Here is a 25,861-nt window from a genome sequence, read left to right on the forward strand (position 1 = left end):
CCCAAACTTTTCACAAGGACATGGTATTTAATACAAATAACTTGGTTGACAACATCTGTTCGGGGTCCTAGAGAAAATCCTGTTATCCAGTGTCATTTGCTACCGAGATTTACTATTCCTTTTATTATAGGTGGGTTAATTCTGCAAAAACATTCCAATGACTACTTGCTATAATTTCTTATATAAATTCACTTAGATAATGTCTCCTTTCTTCTCATTTTTCTTTTCATTTATTATTCAAGTATTAAGTTTGTTCTCAATAATATATTTGTGCCATCCACCTTGCATTCAGAAAAGCAAAATTTAATTCACACATACACACAAGATACAAGTTACTAAGAACAGTAAAAAATAACTGCCAAAAAACCAAACCGCAAACAAACATGAAACTTACATGACCAATCACAACACAACTTGACTACATAGCATTAGATACTCAGAGTATATTACTAGCAATTAATCCACAGTAAAATAAATTAGGCCAATACATTCTATTAATGAACCCATTTCAGGAAACTATGATCTGTTCATAGATATCCCACAAGCAGAAAAAAGCAGCTAAGTATGTCCAATTAATTCCCTGTGATTAATTTTTATTCATCCATAATTATTAATAATTCTGTTAATAAAGGCCATCTGTTATATGTTTTTAGTAACTATTAAATCAAAGAAGTAGTTATAGCACCCAGGGCATACCCTTTTCCTATGCAGCACTCTGACTTTTGTAGGCTTTATCCAAGCTCTAGTATGCTTTGTGAGCTTTATTCTTTCCTTCCTTAAAATTTTTCCTCCCAGACAGCCATAGAACCAAAAATGCCTCTGTCACCTTTAATTTCTAAACTGTATAGCAAGGGGAATAAAACCCCCTGCAAATCAGATCGCAGAAGTTTGAGGAGTGAGGGTTTTAGTGCTTTTGTAACAAAGCCATATTTAGGTCATAAGTTAGTAGTGACGTCATCTAGATGGTCCCAATACTTCAGTCCTCCCCTCCATTTGGTGGGTGTCGTAGGGCACTAAAGTGCCTGCTCCTTAAGAAGCAGAAGCTGCCTAGGGAGAGGGCCCTAGCAGCCATGCAGAATCCCCACAGGTGCAGGTTGCCATGGCCGCGGAATAACGAGGGCATTAGTCTGCACCTGCACCTAGTCAGCTGACCAGAAGAAGGCAGGGCTCTGGGCATATATAAACCCCAGGGCTGGGACAAGAGGGTTAGTTCCCTAACAGCAGCCAGCAGGGAAGGAGCTCTCATAGAGGAAGCTACTTGGCTGCCTGTTCTGATGCTGGTGGGATTAAGGGGCTATAGCAGCTTGTAAGTGCTGGTAGGGAGGAGGTCTAGTAAACTGAGAGAGAAGCCTGCCTTCTTAAAAAGGGTAGAGTGTGGACTCTATGTCATTGTTGTGTTGTAGCCCAGGGGCTTGTGCTTTCTGTTGTTGTTTAAACCAGTGGATCTGTCTGAGCCTACTGGGGAGGAGGAGGCCTCACTATGGCACACTGCAGTGTGGAAACCCCAGTGTCAGAGAGGGTATGGAGACAGGGCATGATCAGACTTCAGTGCCAGGGGGTGCAGTTATTGAGGCCAGACTAAACTGAGGCCTCTACATGAGCAGACAACATCTACATACCATCTGCATGGCATGTGGCATGATAGAGGTGGTTTTGGAGTCATGCTTCTAGCCCATAAGGTTTGAGGGTATTGTAAGGCGCCTCTTGAGTATGGGACCCAATAAAGGGGTCCAACAACACACAGGGTTTAGAGGAGTCTGTCAGGACTGTTATTGAGCAGCAACTTGAGGGCAGCCTCCCAATTAATCACTTATACCAGCAAGACATGGCAGCAATATTTGTAGGCCTCTGTAGGGTGGAGCCGGCACTGTCACAATGCCCTAGGAACATCACAGCCATCCCTGGGGAGGCTGTATCATGACAGTGGGGATCTGGAGAAGTAGTATGTGATGCAACAAGGCAGATTAGACTAATGTGCTGCTTGCTAGTACCAATATATACAGGGGTCCAGCCTCCTGCTTGGTGCAGAGCCATGTGATGGGGACAGCTTGTTGGCTGTCCGAAGCTGGCCTCTGGTCCCCTGGCCTAACCCCTGGAGTCTGTGCCAGCTGCTGCCTGCCCCCAGGCACTGTGACCCACCAGGGTAGGCACATACTAGGTTCTGCAGGCTAGATCTGCTCCCTGGGACCCATGACAGCAGTTGCCTGCCCCATTAGCTCTGTGCCCCACTGTTGCAGTTATGTGCTTAGCCCTGCAGCTCCACAGACCCTGACTTTTTCCCCCCAGAACTCCAGATGGGTCGAGTGTGCCTTCCAGGAGCTGTGTACCAGCCAACACCCCTGCAACACGCAGGGAGGTGGGAAGCAGTTTAGGACTTTACTGAGCAGGCCACAGGCTCCTAGCTAGGCAGCCAGGGGCCTGTCACATGCAGAGAAACTTATTAATGGCTGTGGTGATCTCCTCCTCAGCTGCAGGGCCCAAGCACTCTGATATCCCTTCAGATGGTGGTGCAGGTTGCAGGGAAGTGTGGACTTGCATGGGGTGCCATTGAAACTCAGGGTCCAGTGCCAGCCTTCTCTTTTGGAGGCTGAACAGGTTCAGGTCCTGCAGCCTGCTCTTGTAGGGCCTGCCCTGCTGCCCCCTGATAATGTGAGTGGCCCTCCTCTGGACCCTCTCTATGTTGTCCACATCCCTCTTGAAGTGCAGTGCCCAGTACTCCAGCTGTGGCCTGACCAGTGCCACACAGAGGGGGAATATTACCTCCTGGGACCTGCTTGATGCATCTGTGGATGCATGACAAGGTGTAGTTGGCCTTCCTGACTGCAGTCCCACACTACCAGCCCATGTTCATTTTGGCATCGATGATGACTCCAAGATCCTTTTCTGCCTCTGCATTGATGAGAAGGGAGTTCCCCAGGCTGTAAGTATGGTGCCAGTTGTTCCTCCCCAGGTGCATCACCTTAAACTTGTCAGTGTTGAATCCCATCCTGTTCTCGTCTGCCCACCCCTGTAACCTGTTTAGGTCCAATTGTAGCCTGTTCCTTCCTTCTACCATGCCCACATCCCCCCCACATCTTAGTGTCATCAGCAAATTTGAACAGGGTGCTTTTTACCCCCTCATCCAAGTCACTGATGATGTTTAACCATGCAGGCCCGAGGGCCGAGCCCTGGGGGACCCCACTGCCCACATCCCTCCAGGTCGAAAATGACCCATCCACCACCACTCTCTGGCTGCGGCCCTCCAGCCAGTTGGTGACCCAGTTGACTCTGTGGGTGTTGACACCACAGTCCCCCAGTTTTTTAATGAGAACAGGGTAAGAGATAGTGTCGAAGGCCTTCCAAAAGTCCAGAAAGACTATGTCCACTGCTACCCCTGCTTCTAAGGATTTGGTGTTCTGGTTGTAGAAGGCCACCAGGTTGGTCTGACACGACCTGCTGCTAATGAACCTGTGTTGGTTGCCCCTAAGCATAATCTCCCCTGCTGGCCCCTCGTGGACATGTGCCAGAATAATTCTCTCAAAAAGCTTACTCGGGATCGAGGTAAGACTAGCTGGACTATAGTTCCCCAGGTCCTCCTTCCTCACTTTTTTGAAGATGGGAACCACATTGGCCCTCTTCCAGTCCTCTGGTGCCACACCAGAGCACCACGAGTGCTCGTAAAGCTGTGCCAGGGGTCCCGCAATGACCTCAGCTAATTCCCTCAGCACTCTGGGGTGGAGATCGTCCAGGCTGGCTGATTTAAATACATCCAGTCCTTCCAGAAGTTCCCTGACTAGATCCTCCCTGACCCTTGGCCTAAATGTGCCTACCCTGGGGCCTGAGGGAGTCCCGGTGGGGGGGCTGATCTGGTCCCTGCTCAGGAAAATGGAGGCAAAGAAGTTGTTAAATGGGTTAGTTAGCTTTGTCATCTGGTGTGACAACCAAATTTCCTAGCATGTCCTGCAGGGGCCCCACGTTACCTGGAACCTTCTTTTTGCCCCCTATGCATTTAAAAAAGGACTTGTCCTTGATCTGTGAAGCTAGTCCCAGTTCCATCTCCACCTTGGCCTTCCTGACTGTCCCCCTGCATCTCCAAGCAACCGCAGTATAGTCCTCCCTGGTGATGGCCCATCCCTTCCATTGGGTGTACACCCCGCTTTTGGCTAGGAGACATTTCCGGATGCTTTTGGTGAGCCTTTGGTGCTTTTGTGCCCTCCTGCTCCCTTTGATCCGTGTTGGGATTACCACCCTTTGGGCTTGGAGGATTGTTTCCTTGAGGAGCAACCACTCTTCTTGGACACCTGGCTCCCCTCCCCTCCCCTCCGGGACCTCAGTGCTTCCCTGACTATTCTCCTTAGCTCATCGAAGTCTGCCCCTCTGAAATCTAGGGCTGCTGCCTTGCTGCAGGTCTTTGCCGCCTTGCGCTGGATGGTGAATTCCAGCAGGCGATGATTGCTGTCGCCCAGGTGGTCGAGCACCCGCAGCCCCCTCACCAGGTTGTCTCCCATGGCCAGCACCAGGTCCAACAAGGCGTCTCCCCTGGCAGGACTGTGCACCTCCTGGGTTAGATGGAGTCCTGCATTTTGGCTAGGAACCTATGTGCGTGGTCAGACCTAGCTGACTGCTCATCCCAGCAGATGTCTGAAAAGTTCAGGTCACCCATGATGACCACGCCCTTTGACCTAACTACCTCTGTGAGCTGACTTAAGAATTCCTGGTCTAGCTCTTCCCCTTGGTTGGGTGGTCTGTAGTAGACCCCCACCGTTAAGTCTCTTTTCCCTTGACTGCCTTGCTTTCTAACCCAGAGCACTGCAGCGTGCCCCTCTGACTCTGTGCTACTTGATGAGGATGTGTATTCATCCTTAATGTAGAGTGCCACAGCCCCGCCTTTTAAAAAATATATCAAGTTTTGAAGCCAGGCTTACTTGGCTTCAGCACCAGTCCCAGGTGGCAGCCTGACCCTCCCCTCATCCAGCACACAGATCTGGTACAGCCTGGCAGCCTTCCCAGGGGTGTGAGCCCCGGGATCTGTGCCCCAACTTGCATGCCCAGGAGTGCTGGACTCCTCCTGGGTGCAGCAGCAATCTTCTCTGGCACTGGTCCCAGCCCATGCACGGCGCTGGTCCCAGGTGGAAGAGGACACCTGAACATCCCTGGGAGGAGTCTGGCACAATCCAGCAGCCTCCTCTCATCTGGCACACAGATCTGGGGGGCTGCACCCCTGGGAGGAGTCTGGCACAGCTGCATAGCCCTCCCGGGGCTGCAGGCCCCCAGATCTGCATGCCAGATGAGAGAAGGCTGCTGCTGGCAAGTGTCAGGAGTTTTACTTTGAACAGTTTGAGGTGCAGTTTCCCAGAAACTTCTGCACCCATCTCCTTGAAACTTGGCAAGCTTTATGCCCTCAGATGGGGCTATGATCCCTGAAATTTTCATCTAAACCAGGCAAGAAATGACAAAGTTTTGGGCATTTGCATGAGTCCCCATTATAGCCTATGGGCAAAACATCGAGATTTGTCTAAACAGTGAAACAGGACAGTGCTTTGAAATAATGAAATAAAACACTGTCCCTTCGAAATGGTGAAAAGGACATTGAAATAAAACTATGGTGTTTTGCATAGCCCTAACAAATACATGAGAATCTCAGCTTCCCTCAAAGGAAAAGAAAGTGCCCTTCTTCAAGCTGGGCTCTTTGTACCCACAAGGTTGTCTAACATCTCTCTCAATTATACAGCTGGTCCAACAAAATACATTACCCAACAAGCCTTGCTTCTCACATTCCTTAAGCCATCTTAGCTATACCACCACTCTGACCTCATTATGAATGGAAAAGTGAGTTCACAGCCCTCTTAGTTAATACAGGAAAGCATGAAAATATAACAGGCAAAAACATAAGGACTGCTTACAAATGTTTAAATAACCCCCTAAAAATGGCTTTATAGAAGCAGTGTGTTTTTTCAGCCTGGCTAACCTAACATCTGTATAGATTGGGTACTTCAGTGGAGCTTTTTGTCACTTTTATCTAATAGCTGATTGACTACGCTATTAGATAAAAGTGCCAAAAAATCCACACTAAAGCACCTGATATATAGACATTAGGCAAGACGGGTCCAACTAATGCAATGCCTCTTCTGGGCATGTGCTGGGCTTGGCATGGGGGCATGCCAAATTTGAAGTAAAGAGGTGTTTTGGGGTTTTTTTTTAATGTCTAAGCAGCCAAAATCTTTTTCTTAATGCATTCTCAATGTTTTGTAGGACCTGACTCACCATCTTGAAGTGTTTGGTATTAATAATACTGAATCTGAGACCTAGAGGTGCCAGCTGGCTAACTTGTACAAAGCCATGTGTTTGAACATAGCCATATGTGGAAATTGAATGTGGAAGTCCTGGACCTCCAGTCATTTGCTCTAATTACACTGCCTCAGTGCACCTTTCTTAAAAGAGTTACATGGCTTTCACAATTTTCTACGCCAGTGTTGTTAAGCAGGTAGAAAAATATTAGGGACATAAATACATCTGATAGCACAAGGGGGGCAATTTCTCTAGTCTGGCCAGTGCAATATAAACTAGTATTTTTAAAAGTTGCTCCTCTGGTTGTCATCTTAACATGATCCTTCCTTCAATCAAGGAAGCTATAGGATGACAATAGTCAGAACAGCATGAGGAAGAGTCAAGTTTGATATTAGGAAAGAGAGAGGTTTAGGTTAGGTATTAGGAAAAACTCTTTCACTAGGAAGGTGGTGAAGCACTGAACATGCTACCTAGAGAGGTGGTGGACTCTCCATCCTTGGAAGTTTTTAAGATTCAAAACCCTGGCTGGGATGATCTAGTTGGGGATGGTCCTGCTCTGAGCAGGGGGTTAGACTAGATGACCTCCTGAGGTCCCTTCCAAATCCTAATCTTCTATGATTCTAAGGTGAATATAAAACCATCCTTTCCAGCAAGGATTTTGTTATACTCATAGTTAATTCAGATTGACATTCATTTGGTCCAATTTTTTTGCAATAAGGTATGAATCCTTCCATGAAGTTAAATGAGCAATACTCAGAAAGTCACAAGGCATTCCCCAAATCCTCCTAGCCAGCTACTTGTATTTGCTTGTTTCTCTTGTGAAATGTGCACGTCTATTTAAGACAGAGCTTAAAAAAACTTAGCTCTATGGAATTACTTTCAATTTGTCAAAATTTCCTTCCACCATTTCTGAGCGCTGGCTAGGATTTATCCTGTGGCCCAGAGTTACTGCACGATTCAGTGAAGAACACCCTCAAAAACACTCATCAAGGCTTTAAGGCTGTCAGGAGGTGCCGTGGTCTGCATACTCTATCCCAGAGGCACTAATGACTTCTATGAGGTATCAAATGCTTTCTCCTACAATACTTTTGAGAGAGAGCAGGTTAATATTCAGCCAACCAGGACAAGAAATAAAATATGTGGATGAGTGCCCTTAATCATGTAAGCCTCAAAATACAGGTTCCATCAGTTTGGCACATGGAAGCTAAATGTCCTATAGTGAGCCAACATATGAGGAATGCTTTAGCAGCTAGCTGGCCCCAAACCTCCCTAGTCCTTGCCATGTGTGATGGAGTGAGCACTTTTTAATAAGGAGAAAGAATAAAGGAAAAACCTAAAATCCAGAGATACAAATGAACAATCTTTCCTCCCCACTGGGTAAATTCAATTGTATATTCTTGGGTTCTTGTTAAACAAAAATATAAACAACAAAAAACTTCTTTCTTTACAGGGTAGATAACGTTTTGCATCTCCAGGATGGCAAAGTGAATGGTGGAGGTAAAGAAGCAGATTTGGAAAACTGCTACCATTACCAAAATTCATATTGAAGAGTATCATAAATGTTTTACTCTAAAGCATCTTCTCCAGTAGGCTGGGCCAATGGCCACTTTTTTATGCACGTATGCATGTAATTTCAGAAATATGATCAAATATTGTACTTAAGAGAACCACTGTTGGATTAGCCCTAGTGTTTTGGGTTTTTTTAAAGCTTTTTTGCTCTGCTTTATTCTTAGTTTAGCAATTTTCTTTTTTTGGTAAAAATGTAAATTTACTCAGCTTTTCAAAGGAATTGAAACATTCAAACCAGGTAATTAAGATGACTAATGTTTTCTTGCTTCAGCCAGTCATTTGATTTGAGAGGTCCCATCAGACAATTAGACAAACAAAGTTTAACAGAAGTTTTATTAAGTACTCAGTGTTCTTAATCACAGTACAATGCTTCAAGTAGTGATGAGAGTTCCTTTAAAGAGAGGATACAGAGCTCTAGTCAATGACATGGGTTTTATTTCTTTGCTAGTGATTTTATTATTGGAATTTGGACAAAATCACTTACCCAAAGAGGTAAGTGGTCAGGTTATTAGCCTGGGACTCAGGGAACTTGTGGCAGAGTAGGGAAGGGAAATTGAACCCAAGTTCTGTTTCTGTGCTTGCCCCAAACTGCTTCTATCTTGCCAGGGCCAAGAAGCTTGGTGTTTCTTGTATACTGAAACAGGACTGAGATCCTCAGACTAGGCATTCTCCTACCTCTCCTCCATGAGAGGCTCAGTGTAGTGCATATGCTCAAAGCATGTTTCTTGTATGCTCACCAAAATGAGCTTTGTACAAGTAGCATTCCAGAGCCAATTTCATTCCAAATCACAACTGGAGAAGAGGAGACATGGGGAGGGGGAAGGGGAGGGGGAGGGCACTTAGTTCAGTGGTTAGAGAACTCACCCAGGCTGTGGGAGACCCAGACTAAAATTCCTTTGTCAACCTGAAGGGACTCAAGCCTCCAAAGGGTGTTGCAAGTGTAAATACATTAAAGATTGAGAGGTACTAGGATGCTTCAGTGTTTGGCCCTAACTAAGTACCTTAGAGACTGAGTATTTACAGTCCTCCATTTTTCACTCCACACTTGCAAAACAGATATGCCCCTATCACAGAAGTGAAGGAAGAATTATTTGAAGGGCATTGAAATCCTAGAACTAAACTATTACTGCTTTATTCATTTTTAAATGCTCTGTCTTAACACATTTAAGAATGGTAACACAAACCCACCCTGAGCAACAAGTAATCAAAAGGAATCACAAAGGAGCATGTAACAAAGTGCAGGGCTCAGGGCTGAAGCCCACCTGCAGGGAGTTAGAAGGTAATAGCTTGCCTGCCTAGGAGTGCTGGTCCAGCTGACAGGGATGATTGCCTAGCCCTGGAAGAAGCTAAAAGCTCCCAAAGAGATGACACTGGGAAGATGAGAAGAAAGGTAACACTGAAGCACTGTGGTGAAGCCCTTGCCTTGGATAGAAGAGGCCAGAAGAAGTTTTGTGGATGTTCTGGTTATTCTGTTTAGTTTGTGGTAGGAAAGGCTGGCTCCTGGACCTGGCTAAAGGAGTAACAGCTACCACATGGCAGCAGCATACTAAGGTTGGGGCGGGTTCATGTCAGGGTTAGAGGGGGGTAACTTCAGGAGGATACAGACCTAGGAAACAGAAGAGCTCCATAAGTACCCACAAAAACACTTCATATCAGTGTCTCAGTGACACTTACCCTGTGGACAAGTGAAGAGTTGAGTTGCAGTGTCATCTTTAACACTAACTTCCTGCAGGACCTGTGGCTCTTGGGGTGCAGACAGAAGTTAAGCTCCCCACTGGAACTGAGAAGGTTTTGCAGGAAGTGTCCCAAGTTGCAACAATCCCCTGGACCCAACAGAAGTTCACTGTTCCAGGGGGAGGGGAATCTAGGTGCTGGCTGCAGCTAGTTTCCCCTTGCAATGGCTCCTTTTCCCTCCCAGCTTGTCTCTACTTCAGAATGGAAGGGGGGAAAGGGAACAGAGGGAGCTCACACTAGGGGGTCCCCAGCCAGTGCTGGAGGGTGGGGTGGGTAAATTGGAACTCCCCACCTCAGGGAAGCTCCAATACACCCATCCCACCCTCCAGCAGGGGTTGAAAAACCCTCAAATTGAACTCTTTCCACTCCCTTCACACACCCCCATTCTGAAAACAGCTTGAGGCTGGCAAACCAGTGCAGACACAAGTTACAGAAGAAGACCATCTGTTTTGAAATGTCTTCATCTGACCCCTCATGCAATGAGAGGTCATATTTTCACTGAATCCAGAAAACTGAAAATTGTCACTTCTGTCTGTGCCCTTGAGCTATAGAGGGGATGTCATAATACAAAATACAGAGATCTGGCTTTGGTAAAGGAACCATACTCAAGTCTCTAGACAGGGAGAGTAACATTAAGAAAGGGACTTATTTCATCTACACTAGTAGACAGTCTCATATGGAAAGCTCTCTTACATGCAGTTATTCCTTGGCTAACATGAGGTAGAGGTGTGGCTTCACCTCACAAGCTAACGTAAGTCCCCAGCAGCATATTTGTCAAGGAGGCCAGAACATGGTCAGAACACATTGCATTCAAGGTGTTCTGGGCTGATGTCTCTGGGACCCATTGCCAAACTAGATCCACCAAGAGACCTGGAACCCTTGAGGTTTAATGGTGATGAAAAGACCCACCTGCTCATCTTCAAGATCCCACACTCTCTTGAGCCTCATATCCTAAAGAAGAAATACCTAGCCCTGATTCAATCTTCAAAAGAGCATAACTAAAGCAGTTATTGCTCACATAGACCTTTTAAATATAAAACATGATACAAAGAATTGCTCTCAGCCAATTCTGAACCATTGAGTAGGCCTGTATAATTGATTTCTTGACTTTTGTTGCAGAATGGTGGGTTCATCTTTGGTAGAAATTTGTCCTGATAGTCCAGTAACCAGCCAAAAGCCATAATAAATCATTTAAACTTAGATATGGTACATTTATCTCCATATGATGCTGTCAGATGGAACCACTCCACATGTTTTTAGTTTTGGGGTTTTTTTGTTAAGAACATCTTCTTCCCTTGGAATTGTATCTCTGAGAAATTTAAAGAGGTTATAAAGTAATAAAGGATAAATGAAAAATCATCCTTGCAGTCTCTGAGAAAGCCAAGGGGGAAAATTGTGCTACTGTCCCTTCTTGGATGAAACTGGTGTGTCCTCATCATTCAAGCAGATGCAACAGCTAGGAGCAGATATTGTATGCCAGTGAAAAGAGTATATATTGCACAACATAAAAGGTTGCAACATAAATTTGAAGAAATATGGAATTCCCTCTTATAGGTTGGTCAAACTTTTCCCTCAAGCAGATAATTACAGGCTTGGGGTAAGTAAATCTTATTAGTCTCTCACCACCTTATCGCCACACTCTCTACTCATAAGATACTGGTACTGGATAATATCTTCCTTCAGTCCCTTTCCTGAATGCTGTCTTTGGCACAGCCTTATCCTGTCCTGTTCCAATCAGAGCAATATTTTCTTGCTGATGGTGAACAGTACAACTGGTTTTGTGTTATCAGTAATTAAGTCAGGTCAAAGAACAGCTGCAACCAGAATCCCACATCAAAACTGTACCCCAGTTCAAGAAAGAATAATGCAACAAATCCAAATGTTGTAAATGAACTTTGTTTCAATAATGAGTCAAACACATCTTTGGTTCTAGACACACTACCAAAACCCTGAGGTATTAGTAATCTAACACACAAGTATTGGCCTCTGACAGCCTGTAACAATAAATAAGAGGTGAGTTTTGACTCTGACCTACTAAACTTGATCTGTTAACATGAACCCTTGAGCCCCAGCAGAACTTCTCTGGTTGTAGAATTCAGATCATAGGTACTATGGCACGAATGGTTTGATCTCTATTGTTCTGCAATATTTAGACTAAAAACATACTAGTTCTGTTAGGCATTTGTTTTGAACAGAATATAAACTGACTTACTGTGTTGCCCTCTGTGATGGGAGAAAGGGGAAGAGTCTTTCATGACCCAGGTGAGATTCCAAGCAGAATGATCAGAAGGAAGAGGAGGACTATTTGTTGGGGATTCCAAAGTATTCAGACCTTTAAAGGCAAAGAATATACATGAGTGTTATTCACATTATATTTATTTGGATGCTACTTTTCAGGCTTAAGGATTGTAAAGAGTTTTTGGGCTCTATGTAATGAGTGATGAAATGCAGACACCACTTGGGTAGAACAGTGTAGTAGCATACAACTATAATCTAACAGCTTTGAGACAAGTGTAGAATATCATACCCAGAGGAAATGGATAATTCAAATTCCATAGAGTTATATTTCAATCCAAGGCAGACTCAAATCAGGATTTAATAGATCTCCACTGCCTCTCTTCATATATGTGCAGAGAGAATATATCAATTGTTTTACATGTGAAAAATTATTCTTACTGCCCAACAGAAACACCAGCCTTTTCTTTCTTACTGTATTTCCAAGCTTTGCTTTGACCGCCAAGTGTTTCAAGCTTGCTATTTTGTTTATATCATCACTTAAAAGATCCTGCACATAAAGCAGATTAATTCATGCTCAGCTGGGTTTCTATCATGCAAATTTAAAGATATCAGGGATTAGGCTGTTACAATGACCCAGACTGTTCTGTGATGTTCTGTTTTTATCTTTATCCACTCTACAAGACCAGAATGGTTCCAGGGGTATGAGAAATGGTACCTGAAACCAAAGGGAATCCAAACAGGTTCAACAGTAATTCATGGGCATGAAGAATGTGTTAGTTTAAGGAATGTAATATTCCTATGTCATTTGCAGGGGTCTAGTTTTGATGATTACCATTATAAATTGAACATAGCAACAGTATAAGCAAGAAGAAAATCAAATCCTAGAGCTTTCATACAGAAATAAAGATTGTAACTCTAACCCTTCTGATTACAACAGCTTTAGGATATAAATGGACTTTATCACAGTAGTAGGGTCCCAGTGGTGTTGTAGCCATGATGGCCTAGAGAATATAGGAGAAAAAAAAGGATTTTTTGTGACATCTTTTATTGGACCAACTATACAGTTGGGAAGGCTGTTGGATGAGGGGGTTTTTTTTACCTGAAAAAAAGAGCCAACCACTAGCTGAGCTAAATGGCAGGGAGACAGCTCCACATAAATTAAAACAATCTGCTTGGAGGGATGGAGGAGTGTTGTGAATTAGGAGAGAAGAGGTGTTAGCAGGAGTCCTTATAAAACAAAAGTGCAGTATAAGGGCAAAAGCTAATCCAACAACTCTCCCAACTATATAGTTGGTTCAATAAGATACCACAAAAATGCTTACCTCTGTTAACAGTGTCATTTTTTCATTCACTGTAGAATGACAAAGTTTTGCTTCTTCATTAGCTAATGTCATATTGTCCCTTTGCCAATGTATAAATTAGCTGAGCATTATTACCTAGAATTTAGCAATATAACTATTCATGTAGTGGATCAAATTTAGGGTCCTGTTCTAGGCTTTCAATGGAGTTCTTTCCCAACATACAATTACAATATTAACACATGGTTGTGTGTTAACATAACTATAGGAGACTTGTGTCCTACCCTCAGGTAGGGCTTGAATTATGTCCTTAAATAAAATTTGATTATAAGGATAATCTCCAAATCAGACATCTGTTGCTAAGGTCAGATTTTATTTTGGAACTTTTACTTTCATTACACTAATATTGCTGGTCAAAGGAGTTACAGTGAACAAATTGAAGCTCTTGAAGCGTCTGACTCTAACTGACTCTATGGACTTGGAAAAGATTCAGCTTCCTAATGCTAATTCACATGATTTCTCAATCTCTAACAGCCATAAATGAACACAGAGATTTCATGCATACGTTCATGATCAAAACAAGTCTTGGATCTGAATCTAATGGAGCTCTTGGAAGTTCAAAATTTGTTTCTGGTCCCTATTTTCCTAAACAAATTATATTATCTCAGGTTATGTCCACCTAATGAATTGCAAACATGATGACCATGTATCTTTATACTAGCTTAACAGAATTGTAGCAGCAGTAGTGAAGACATACAGCACAAGCTTTAAAGTGTGCCAGAAAAAATACACTTTCCCAGAAACTTGGAAACTGCATTTCCTACCAGTGCCACCATTAAAAATCAAAAGCCAGCCCCATTACTATCCTGACTAACTGTAGGACACCGTTTGCCATACAGTATGTTGCCAAACAACATTAGCACTGAAGCATACCTCCAAACTGTTCACTTTTGTAAGAACAATGGTATTAGGTATATTCCACAACTACATATGTATTATTCCTCAAAGACTGCTTCAACCTACCATCAGCTGCAGTTAAAATGAAATTCATCTTGCCAACACACTTAGTTTTACAGCAAAAGAGTATTTTACCCTAATAATTGTACTCTATTTATGTGGTTGCTTACCCATTTTTGTTGTTATTAATACTACATCTCTATTTCAAATTATTGCCTTGGTTTGTTTTAGTCTTAACTCAGAGAGAAGAAGGTTGTATCTGAGATTTTGAATCCTTCCTAATTCAGCTGTCCTCCAAGAAAGATACTGGATAACAGGGGGTTTTCTATATAGCGAAGAGGCTATGCTTTCATGATTTCAGGTCAGTCATAGGTCAGGGAAAAAGACCTTTTCTCTACCATTTTATTTTACCTTTAGGCTATTTTATGTCTTGAAAGATAAATTCAATAGGCCTACCACACATGTAGACGTGAGATGAAACTTTTTTGTCTAAACCTTACTAGAAGAAATTGTTTTGCAAACAGTCCACAAATAAGACATTTCCGCATCCTTATGGAATTAAAATTAAAGCCAAGAGGGGAAACAAGGAAAAAAAAAAAAAAAGAATCTTCCTCTCTCTCTCTCTCTCTCTAAATATGCCAGCTGCCCTTTCTGGGTCCATGTGTTATAGTGCTTTATCACTTTTCCACAGCAACAGTAACCTTTTAAATAAATGAATGAATTAGCAGCTGGAATCTGACAGCTTCATTTTTAGTAGCCAGCAGTTTAGCATGGTACAATAAAATGCTGAAAGAAGGTGCATTTCAGTGCACAAGCTTAAACATTCAAATCCTTCCTTTGCAGCACTATCTGATGTTTCTGCCAAAAGGAACATTCAAGGCCAAATTCTGACTCTAGAAACCTCATCTGTGCTATAACCATGCACCCGAGGGGAACGTCTGATAGGACTTTTTTTTTTTTTAACTTGTATAGAGGAACTTCAGTGGAGGATATAGAATTTACTCAGTTAACCAGTAATATGGAGAAAAACAAAACAATTCACTTGTACTGAAGCTAAGACTCAAGCCTATGCATCCTTATGCAGTAATGTTTATGTGGATTATACCATGCCCACAAACACACAGAGATAGAACACCCACCTGGTCAAAATGATTATTATTAATTTTTGGTCAAGAAAATACTTTTTTAAAATAGGAATTTCCCAATTATCAGTTCAAACACAGAACATGAAAAAAACAAAAAAAACAAAATGGGTTTTTATATGCTTGCTCATGGAAAACAAAATACAGTTTAATGTTCTTACTTCTTGTATTTTCTCCCCACTCACTTTTGGGATGTAATGGTGAAAGAAACAAAATAAAATAAAAAGCTTGTAGTTCATTCCAAATTTTTGACAATGAGAAAAGTTTTAACTGCTCCCTGCCCCTCCTCAGTGCACAGGGAACATGCATACCATTTTCTGAGCAGCTTTACAGTGTACAGATCCCCCCTCCCTCCCCTATACAGACACTTACTTTAAATCCTACATTATACCTTTGCATATATATAAAGTATCCCAGATTGCTGAGCTCTCACTTGCATTCACTTTTACAAGGAAGGATCCCAAAGAAATTGTATTCTTACATCAATCAAGCAGCACAGAATGTTTCAAAGAACCTGCAAGGAAACATGTTGTAAACCATTGCAGGTAACAGTATCTTTGGACCCTGGAGTATATAGTTATTGTCTCTCTCACTACATACATCTGACTAGAGCGAGGCTTTATCTAAATTCCTACCTACATACAGTATCCACCTTCAAGCTATTGGCCACTTTTGCATAACAAACCTAGAAAAAAAAGTTGTTTTTATACTTTGAGGGCTGTAACAGAGCCATAATTTAATTGCTTTGGGTTCAATTGCACTTCCAATTACACTTGCAGCATGGGGAACACTACAAAATTATTCACAATTGTTTGAATGAAAGCCAGACATTGACTTTGGTGGTATTTGCCACTCTTTATTCATTTCCCATGCGAGCAATCACAAGAACGAACATATGCAGAGAACAGACATATCACAATTATGCGGTTACAAATAGTTTCTGTTTGCTTTTATTCAAACATTGGAATCTCTGCTGTGGGAAGTTCCAACATTTCAAAAAAAAAAAAAACCCTTGTATTTAGATGCTGAATGAAAGGTAAATTTCCATGGAAAGGAAATTCAGAAAACTTTTTTGGGCATGGAGAGGGAAAGCAAACCAATTCCACTACACTTTTCCAAATAAAATGGAACCATTGGCTGCCTATGAGGAGCTCCCTGAGCTGCTTCCAGAAGTCAAATCCAGCTGGTGGGTCTCAGAAGGTATGTCTATACTGGTTCTGTGGTGGTCCTGAGAGCACCACCAGGAACCAGAGCCTGCCCTCACAGTCTTGTTCCATACGTGTCCAACCTGGAAATGAGGCCTTGTGGTCATTCTAACGGTTTACTCTTAAACTAAGGCCAGGCTGGGTTTCCATCAGAAACCTTTCTATGTTAGTGAAAGCTCATAGAAATCACAGGACAGGTACAGGATTTGTCATTTCTAAACCATCCCAGAAAGAAGCTTCTTAAAGATCTCCAATGCTGTGGAATGAAAGACATTCCACAGCTCCCCTACACAGTTTGTCCCATTGTCCTAATGCTATCACAATTTCTGCAATGTAATCTAAATCTGTTTTGATGCATTTTAAACCCATTGCCATGCTTCCTGCACTCAGTGGAACGGGAAAATAATGTTCCCTCATCTTCTTTTTGTCCCCTTAAACTCATTTCTCCAAATTAAACATACCTGATCTATGAAAACTTTGAGATCATTCCTGGTAGTACTACTGCCAAGTCAATTATCTCCCATTCTGTTAACTGAAAAGGAAGGGTTTCTATAAAGCTTTTTAAATGAGTTTCAAATGACCTCCCCCCCCCACCCCACAAAAGGGACCAGGTCCAGCTCTCTCTTGGAATGCAACTAATCCTGATAATCAGTTATAGCAAACCACACTGATTTCTGATAATAATGCCAAAAGCATTCACACAATCATCTTGAAAACTCCAATTTTCCCTCTCCTTTTTAATAAAATCTCAGTCATCCAAAGGAGTGCAGACACAATGTTATGTGATCAAGGAGAGCAAATGAACATGGTAAAAATAATGAATAGTCAAAGTAAACAGGTTATGAATAACCGATAGACTGAAATATGAACTATTTGTCAACCACTTTTGTATTCATAAAACTCAAAATCAGTAACTAAGAAAACAAGAAAAAGGGCAAAAGTATTCAAGTGACTTACTCTAAATAGTTAGTCAGCTTTTCCTCTACCATGAATGGGTGTAACTCCAGGTTCTATTCTACAAACCTTCTTTACGATGAGAAAATGTTCAGTGACAACCTGTCAGTTTATCTTTTTCAGTTGGAAAATATGTTTAATAATATATTATGTTGCAATGATTTTATGTCACACACTGAAAGCCTGATGAGTACAAATAAACACTACTATGCATGTCATGAATCTGTGCTGGATTGCTGTTGAAAAGAATGAATGTGCAAGTAGCATTTAGTGGGTGGTAGCAGATGTGTAAGGGTTTTGAAGTTCACTAGAACGTACTGTATGAAGCATATGCAACAACCAAAAATGTTAACTGAAAACCACAAACTTGATGAGTAAAGAGTTTGCTTTTGTTATTTAAAAATTTGTGTGTAGTAGTTAATATCACTGTAATATTAAAATATGTTGAGAGAAGGAGTTAAAATGCGTGTTCTCCCCCTCTGTCCCCTCTTGAACTTTAATGTTTTTAATTTTTCCATCAAGACTAGTTGAAAGAACAGTGTGTGTTAGGAACAAAATGAAATGTTTTACAAGAAGCATTGGCTTTCCACAGCAAATTTGGGGGGGGGGGGTAGGTTTGGTTTTAAAGTCCAAATTAAAATACAGACATGGTGTGATTATGTCCTTCATCACTCATCTTCTCTAACACCTAGGCTCAGCACCAGAATTAACATCTCCCATGATGTACTAGTCTCAGATGCTCCTAAAGTGCCGTTTTGCTGAACAATGATAAGGATACTGGTGCCTCTAATCAATCAGAGAAACTAGCCTAGAAGTGGGGAGTGATTCCTGAACTACCGCTTCTTTGAGGCACTGTGGGCATCTTTGTACGTGGGGGGTGGTGCTTTAATTAGAGCAACTCTCAAAGCTGCTGTAATTAAGCACCCATAGCATCTTGTGTATTCAGTGTCCCACACTTCAAAATGGCAGCAAGGCTGCTTTAACAAAAGCTCATTCGACGAGCTTCAGCAACAATATAAAATTTAAATGTTCTGAGGTCATATAGTCCAGCTGCTTCCCCCCTGCTCAAGGCAGAATTATCCATATCCAAACCATCCCATATGAGTCCTTGTTTAACCCAATACTAAAACTGCAAGACAAACCTATTGCACAACTGTAAGGCACATTTCCCAAGAGCCAAGGCAAAACTCTAGCTAGCCACAGAAAAAGCAGGTGGACAAGAGCACTGTCAATTTCCACTATTGCAAGCGAGTTTGAAATACATTGGCAAGATCCAAGGTAGAAGAAGGTCAAAAACCACTATAGTCAGTGCCAACCAGTGGGGTAAAATTTTTTCCCAATTACAAATGTAGCAATCAGTGTGACCCTGAGCACATGCCAGTCAAAATCTCCAGCCTTGGCTACAGCCAACACCCTGTGCTTCTGAAGACAAAAAATAACCCCAAAAGAAACCACCAAAACCTGCCCCACAGATACCTGCAGCAACAGGATGAGGGGGGAAAAAAGTCTTCCTGGCTCCATGTGGCAACCAGCAAAGTCCAGAAGCATGAGAAAAACCAATCACATTCTACAGCCTGAGGACAGCAAACAATTCCACATATCACACTCCAGAACTGGAAAGCCAGAACGCCCTTTTCTGTCATCAAATGTGCCTTAAAAATGGTGATTTTATATTAATTGTATCTAAATTCAATACCTGCATGCAGCAAGTACCAAATTTACGTGTTATTACTTAAAATGCATTAACACACATATAGATAAGTTAATGAGCATCAACTCAGGGCCTTAAGTGCTGGGTCTGCCCAGACACTAGGAGGTTGGCCAGAGTCTAGCCCCAGGGTTCCTAGATGACCGCCTCTCCTGCTCCAGGGCTGGACTGCTCTGTGGCAGACTTCAGCTGCAGGCTATAGAAGTCTCCAGCCATTTTGTACCTCAGGGCACACAGGAAAGGGAATCTGGAGGACCCAGTGCTCTTTGCAGGAGCCCACCAGGCCCTGTGTGCCCCCCTTGACAGGACTAAGGCAGCCTCTTCCTGTCCTGTCCCCTAATTGGAGGTGCTCCTTGGCCACATGCAAGTGTTGCAAAGGGCTGTAGCCTGCTGCATCCCTTGCCCAGCCCCAAGATTCCCCCCAGGACTGCTGGCCCTGCTCTCTGTGGGAGCAGGGTCAGCACCAGCTCCCTGTTCCTGCTTACCCTCTGCTCTGTCTCTTTGCAGGCACTGTGGTGAAGCACCTCTGCCACGTGGCTCCCCATCCCTGGCTGTGCCCCTGTCCTGGGTGCTGCTGGCAGCCCTCTGGGGCTGGCATTGTGGGGACAGCCACATGGGGGCCCAAAGACCCGGTGTGGGGAGCATGACCAGCATACTACCCCCATCAATCCTGGGCCCCACCTGCATGCCCACACCCATCCTGACCAACCTTGTGGTACTCTGGGATGGGGCTGACATCCAGAGGCAGTTGACGCAGGGCAGGCACTCCAAAGCCCACATTTATGAGGTCATTTCAGCCAGGATGTATGTACAAGGTCATTCCTGGATGTTGTGGCAGTACTGCATAAAGGCCAAGGTCTTGCAGGCACAGTGGGTGACCATGGCTGTGACCAACTTCAATCGTCAATCCAGTCATGCCCAGGGGATCATGCTCTACATGTGGGAGCTGACCCACATTTTGGTGCCCTGGGAGCCACACCCCTGTGAGTGCCACCAGCAGGGGTGGCCTGCCCTCACCTACACCCCATCCTGACACCGCTGGTGATGCGTCACTGGAGGAAGGGACATCAGGCCTTCAGCACCCTGTCCACCTCACTGTCTGCTGCATCTACTGGCAGCTTGGGGAGCCCTGCCCAATGGCTGCCTCACCCTTGGGCCAGTCCCGCACCTCACCATGAGGAGAAACCAGCTATTCCACTCATGACCACCAGCAGTTCCTCCCTGGGTGGGGGACCCTGGCCATGGGCACCACTGCAGACTCCATTGCTGATGGGGAGCCCTGCATTGAGCTGCCAGCATTGCCAGCCCCAGAGACCTGTTAAGTCGTGCACTGGGGAAGGGCCCTCTGAGCCCCCTGCCTGGCCCTCCTGCACTCTGCTGGCCCCAGGTTCCCCATCACAGTGTAGAGAGGTGGGTTCAAAACTTTACTGAGCAGTCATGTCCCCAAACCTGGGCAGGCACAGGCCTTTGACATGCCAAGGAAGGTGTTGATGCCAGCAGTGATGTCCTCCTTGCCAGCAGGGGGCGGGGCTGTGTATCACTGTGACAGGTAGTAGGTGGTGTTGTGGGGCAGCCTCAGCTTGTCCCCCACACCATTGTAGCTCAGGGTTCCAATCCAGGAATGCAGGTGTGCCTGGAGTACTAGCAGGATAATCATCAGCAGGGTATAGTGGCTTGGGCAACCTGCCACCTGCATAAACAGCAAACCATGCACCACCTGGGGCACATGCAGCAGGGGCATACTTGTGGTGCCACAATAGTACTGGGGCCAGGGGTGGGGAAGCTCTGGGGCCCTTCCCTGGAAAGGACCCCTGTGGGGAGGGCAGGGGTGCAGCCAGCTCCTTACCCCAGTTGTCCAGAAGCCCTGCATGCTCTGAGCCTGGATGCTGTGGGCTGGGCAGCAGTGCAGCAGAGCAGTTGACCTGCAGGGAGAGGCATGGGGCAGGGTCTGGAGCTGCATCAGGGATAGGGAAGACAGTCTGCCTGTGGTCAGCACCCAGCAGACCACCAGCCCCAGGAGATCAAGTGGGGCCAGAGGGGCTCATCTGGTGGCTGCCTAGGGCCAGCCCTGCCCAGACAGCTTATCATGGTCCCTGGGTACCCACGCACAGCCGACCTCTGATCTGAGGCCAGGCAGCATATGGCCCCTAGTACAGAGAATCTCATCTCTGCAATGCTGCAGACTCGCACAAAACCTTTAGTCTCTTATCTTTCCAAGGCCAACATCTGGATGCAGAGGAGAGGCTGCAGGGCCCTGTGGGAGTGCCATGTCAGGGTCACTGCCACCCACCACTAGAGCCATCCAAATGTGCTGGCTGCAACAGTGGTATACCAGGGACTGGACCCACATGCTCCAGTGGCTGATGATGGCAGTTGAGAACTGGGTAGTGCAGAAGTTGGGATAGTGGGACAAGAACATCACTGGGAGACTGTGCAAGAAGAGAAATGGGACCGGGTGCAGCAGGTGTACTGGGCCTGGCTTAAGGCCCTGAAGCAGCACTGTGTGGAGCTGCTCCAGCAGCAACTGGCCAGTCAGGTGCCAGGGCCTTGAAGGAGGGCATCCACTGCCTCCTGCCCACAGAACCCCCTGGCGTTCACTATGGGGGAACTGTCCATGGCCAGGGTGCTGGTTGCCTGCTGCCAGGCTCTGTGCCTTGGGCATCCTCATGCCATAGTCCTTCACTTTGGGACTCAGACAAAGACTGAGACTGCTACATATAGTTTTCAGTTTTGGAGGAAGGTTTTTATTGTTGACAGGTGGGGAGGATGGTGGAGGGGACTGGTATGTTGGGGAGGAAGCTCTGTTGATTGAGGGGGAGATTGGGGGGGAACAGGGGTGGGACTCGTAAGGGGAATAAAGGTTTTCATTACAAATATGTGCGTGTCCTGGGAGTGATGCTAAGGGGTGGGCAAGCAGCAGGACGTGGAGGGGTAGAGGGGCGTTCGGCGAGGATAGCTGGGTGCTTTTCTATGTCCTGGTGCTCAGCAGCTCTTCAAAGGGGGCCTGAGTCATCCAAAACATGTCGACTCACTAGTTATCATTCCATTCCTTCAGCACAAGGCACTGCCACTTTTGCTGCCTGGTGCAGTGGGCCCAGAGGTGGCCAAACTGATAGGACAGCAGGATGATGGGACAGCAGGAGTGGGGCACCCTGTTCCTCGGGATCAGAGCCAGGAGCCAGGGCAGCTGGAGCAGGAGCAGAGCAGGCATGTGGTGCCTGTGTCTCTGCCATGCTGCTGCTCTGACACAGGAAGCGTCAGCCTAGAGGTTCAGTGCAGAGGATATGTTTTTAAGATGGCTGCCAAGTACTAGCAGCTGGCTCTGGCTATAACATGGCTGGCAAGTGCTGGCAGCCATGTGTCCAGAGGCTGGAGCTGCCCCTAGTGGCCACAGGGGAACATGGCAGGGCTGCACTGACCTGGGACTAAAGTTAATCCCAAATCCCACCACATGTAGACACCTGCCAAAAATGCTTAATGTGCATTATCTTAATGTGCATTAAATTTAAGCACGTTTCAATTTACATGCAGACACGCTTGGCATGACCAGAGTTAAAATGGAGCAGAATAAAAGCCCAACAGCTTGGAGGGTTTCTGAGCCTTTCTGCTGATACATGGATGGGCTGCATAAGCCTGGTGGACAGCAAGTCCTTTACTGTACCTTTACAAATCAATCATTATGTACTCTCCCCAACACCTGCTGCCAAAGGCAACATATACCCTGGGGGCTAGAGATTTAGCCACAGTGTATAGGCAAGAAATATACTCCTGTAGACTGACTTAGAGCTGCTCAACCCGTCAGTATTTTCCCCCAGCTTTGATATTGCTCATTAAGAGCATAATCCATCATGTACTGATGTCAGTGGGAGTCCTTCTGTTGGCTTTACAATGAGCATTTGACTAGCTCTAAAAGACTTGGGCATTTACAGTGATTTTTACCTAGGGATTTCCAAGCACTTTTCTAGCACTTCCTAGGGAAAGATTGCCTGAAATAATCAATCATACAGCTAAGGCTGTGAGCCTGCATGGAAGTCACCTGACCTTTTACATGCAATAAGTGACTCATGCACAAATCTTTGCTGGCTTGGAATCCAGCTAAAACATATAAAAAGATTAAAAGAAAAAAAAATGTACCCATCCTGTAAGGCCAGACTTTCAAAAAATCCAAAGTAGCAGGCACCTTGACAGAGGCTTAAATAATTCATTATGCTTGTTGACTCCAGACCATATGGTGTCTGTATCCTTGATTTAAGCACAGCTACTTACATGATGAAAGCTGCTTTCTTTTCTGGAACTTCTAGCAACAACAACAACAAAAAATTATCCTTCCTTCATCACCTCATATATATTCTAGAAAGTGGAACAAACTGGCCTCCCTACCAAAACAAGCATTATCATTTAGCACCCTCTTTTACACAAAAATGGTTTATTAGAATGCCAACTTACAGCTGCGCACATATACCCCGAGTGCCTGTGTAAATGGAGTACTTCTATGCAAACAGTGATTTAGATGCCCACATGGTCATCTGCATTCACAAGGGCAAGTCACTGGAAATGTAAAGACATTTCTGCCTTTGGATTGGGCATACTACTTTTATAAGTGAGGACCAAGAGCAGAACCCCGTTTCATTTCATGCATCTTAATGACAGTTGCACAGCTACATAACTTGTGTAACTGCACTTTTGGCATTTAGGAACAGTTACAGATTGTATTCCAGCCTGTGGTGAATTGGAATTGCCCTGTACACACCTGGTAGAAGCACAATGGAAGAGGAGGAAGACCTGCCAATGTTTCAGACTAATCAGCTAGCAGTTAGGGCACTCACTCAGGAGGCAGAAAGAACAGGTTTTAGGCCTGCTCACCTAAAGAGGGCTTGAACATGCATCTCTTGCCTTCCATCACAGTGCTGTAACCTCCATGCCACAGACTGGGCACTAATCTAGTGCTCCTCTCAAGAATGACCCATAGCACCTCGTATTTAGTTGGATAATGGAAAAACACTGGGGAAATTCATCTCCACTGGGACCAATGACCTAGGCTAGAGCCAAGGGCCCCTTATCATCCTAGGCATCATCCAACTCAGTGAGCCATACACCTTCTAGCTTGTCATCTTCCTGTGTGCACATGGCAACAGTTGGAGTCAGTTGCCCGCATAAATGCCATTTAGACAGAGTGAAATAGGATGCTGCCCCTCATGGTCATTTGTGTTTCTCTTCACAAATACAGCACCTTTTTGCCAACAGGCCAATTCACTGTTCCCTTTGCAATTAATTCTGCTTAAAATTGAAAACAAATAGCTTTTTCAAAAAAACACAGCCATTAATATGAAGGTGCGTGACAGGAGAGCAGGACCATTTAAAAATAATGCATATTTCCTGAAATGCCATGTGTAAAAACCTCAAATGTTAAAGGTTTCATTGGGATGAGTGCCTGCAAGTTTATATGCTCAACTGTACTTCTGCTCTGCCAAAAAAGTTAATTTAAATGCTCTTGCAAGCTGTATTCTCAATGACCTTTTTGGCCTTATCTTATCCAGATGGAAATCTAGGGAAACAAGCACTGCCATTCACTTTTGGCTGATGCCTGAATCCAAACACACGCACACACAAATATATTTTGCCCTTTTGCAATCATCTATACAGATAGAGGCACGTTCTCGCTCTTCTTCCAACACATCTCTAGATTTGTTCACTCCAAAACTGAGCCTTCTAAAGTGTCTGTCTCTCACTACTAAGCCCATCTGAAAAAAATGTTTTTCAAAGAAACTTTAAAGTTTTTAAAAGACTTAATGTTTGAGAACAGTCTGTATTTCATCCCATACAATTCATCCAGTTCATGCACAAATGCAAGATGTGACAGGTTCTCTTTCTTTATTCCTGTAATTTCTATGGACATAACCTATATAGCCCTTTCTCTCTTCTACCCATCATATTTCAACACTGCTACAATATATATTCTCAGAAATCATGACAATTCTCCCTGCTCAAGAGCATGGCATAAGAGTCAGAGCATTAATGCATAGGACACCAGGTATTTTTCAGTGTCTAATCCTCCTCATTTTTCTAGCCTGCAATTGCACCTAGTCAATCACATGTACAGGAAGTGGCCAGGTAGAGAAAAGTTAAACTCATCAAGTTGTATAGGCCATGGTTTACTATTACTGCTACTACTGTCAGACTAAATCTAGTGCACACTCAAACCGGACGTAATGCAGGCAAGATGTTGTGACCTGAAAAAATCTCTTAATATTGCATTCACTGGTTCCACATATACAAATGAGAAGTTTCTTTCTTTAAGCTTACTTTTTTTAAGGAAACAAAAACACAAGCCAAAAGGAATACAATTCAGAAAGCTGTGGTAATGTAGAGGTTTCACCTGCACAAGAGGCAGGAGATTTGAAAATGTCTCCCCCAGAAACTGTGACTCAACCATGCTGCATAAGCAGTATGCTCACTCAGAAAGGTCAGTCCGGCTCTAGAGGTTTTGCCCGTTTTTAAGGTAACAGCTCCAAAGCCTGTCATCTCTCTAAAGCCTGGATGAACTTTTAAAATGTGAACACATTAAAATTAACACCCTTTATAATTATGTGAAGCATTATAGATGTGCAATAGTAACACAATTATGATTGCTGAAGGGAACACCACTTATGAATTTCTTCCCTTTTCTGTGTTTAATGTTATTTATTAGCTGCATTAGGCATTTCTGCTGAGAAATACGCATGCAGAAAAACAATGAGCTCACAAGTTGTTCCTACAGTGGAGAGAATACAAGCTATTTGTTATTGGAAG

The 25,861-nt window shown here is 44.2% G+C and overlaps 1 protein-coding gene across 1 annotated transcript in view; it reads right to left on the minus strand.

Annotated features, from left to right (window-relative positions):
• LOC149873570 (ALK tyrosine kinase receptor-like) overlaps nucleotides 1-25,861 on the minus strand; it is a 455,901-nt gene that overhangs the window by 303,640 nt on the left and 126,400 nt on the right. Inside the window, exon 3 of the mRNA XM_090035673.1 lies at nucleotides 11,783-11,902. Coding sequence (XP_089891799.1) covers nucleotides 11,783-11,902 — 120 coding nt within the window. The remainder of the gene's footprint in view (nucleotides 1-11,782; nucleotides 11,903-25,861) is intronic.

Source organism: Crocodylus siamensis, chromosome 1 (assembly GCF_052110815.1).
Source record: "Crocodylus siamensis isolate JL-2025a chromosome 1, ASM5211081v1, whole genome shotgun sequence".
NCBI classification, from domain to species: Eukaryota; Metazoa; Chordata; order Crocodylia; family Crocodylidae; genus Crocodylus; species Crocodylus siamensis.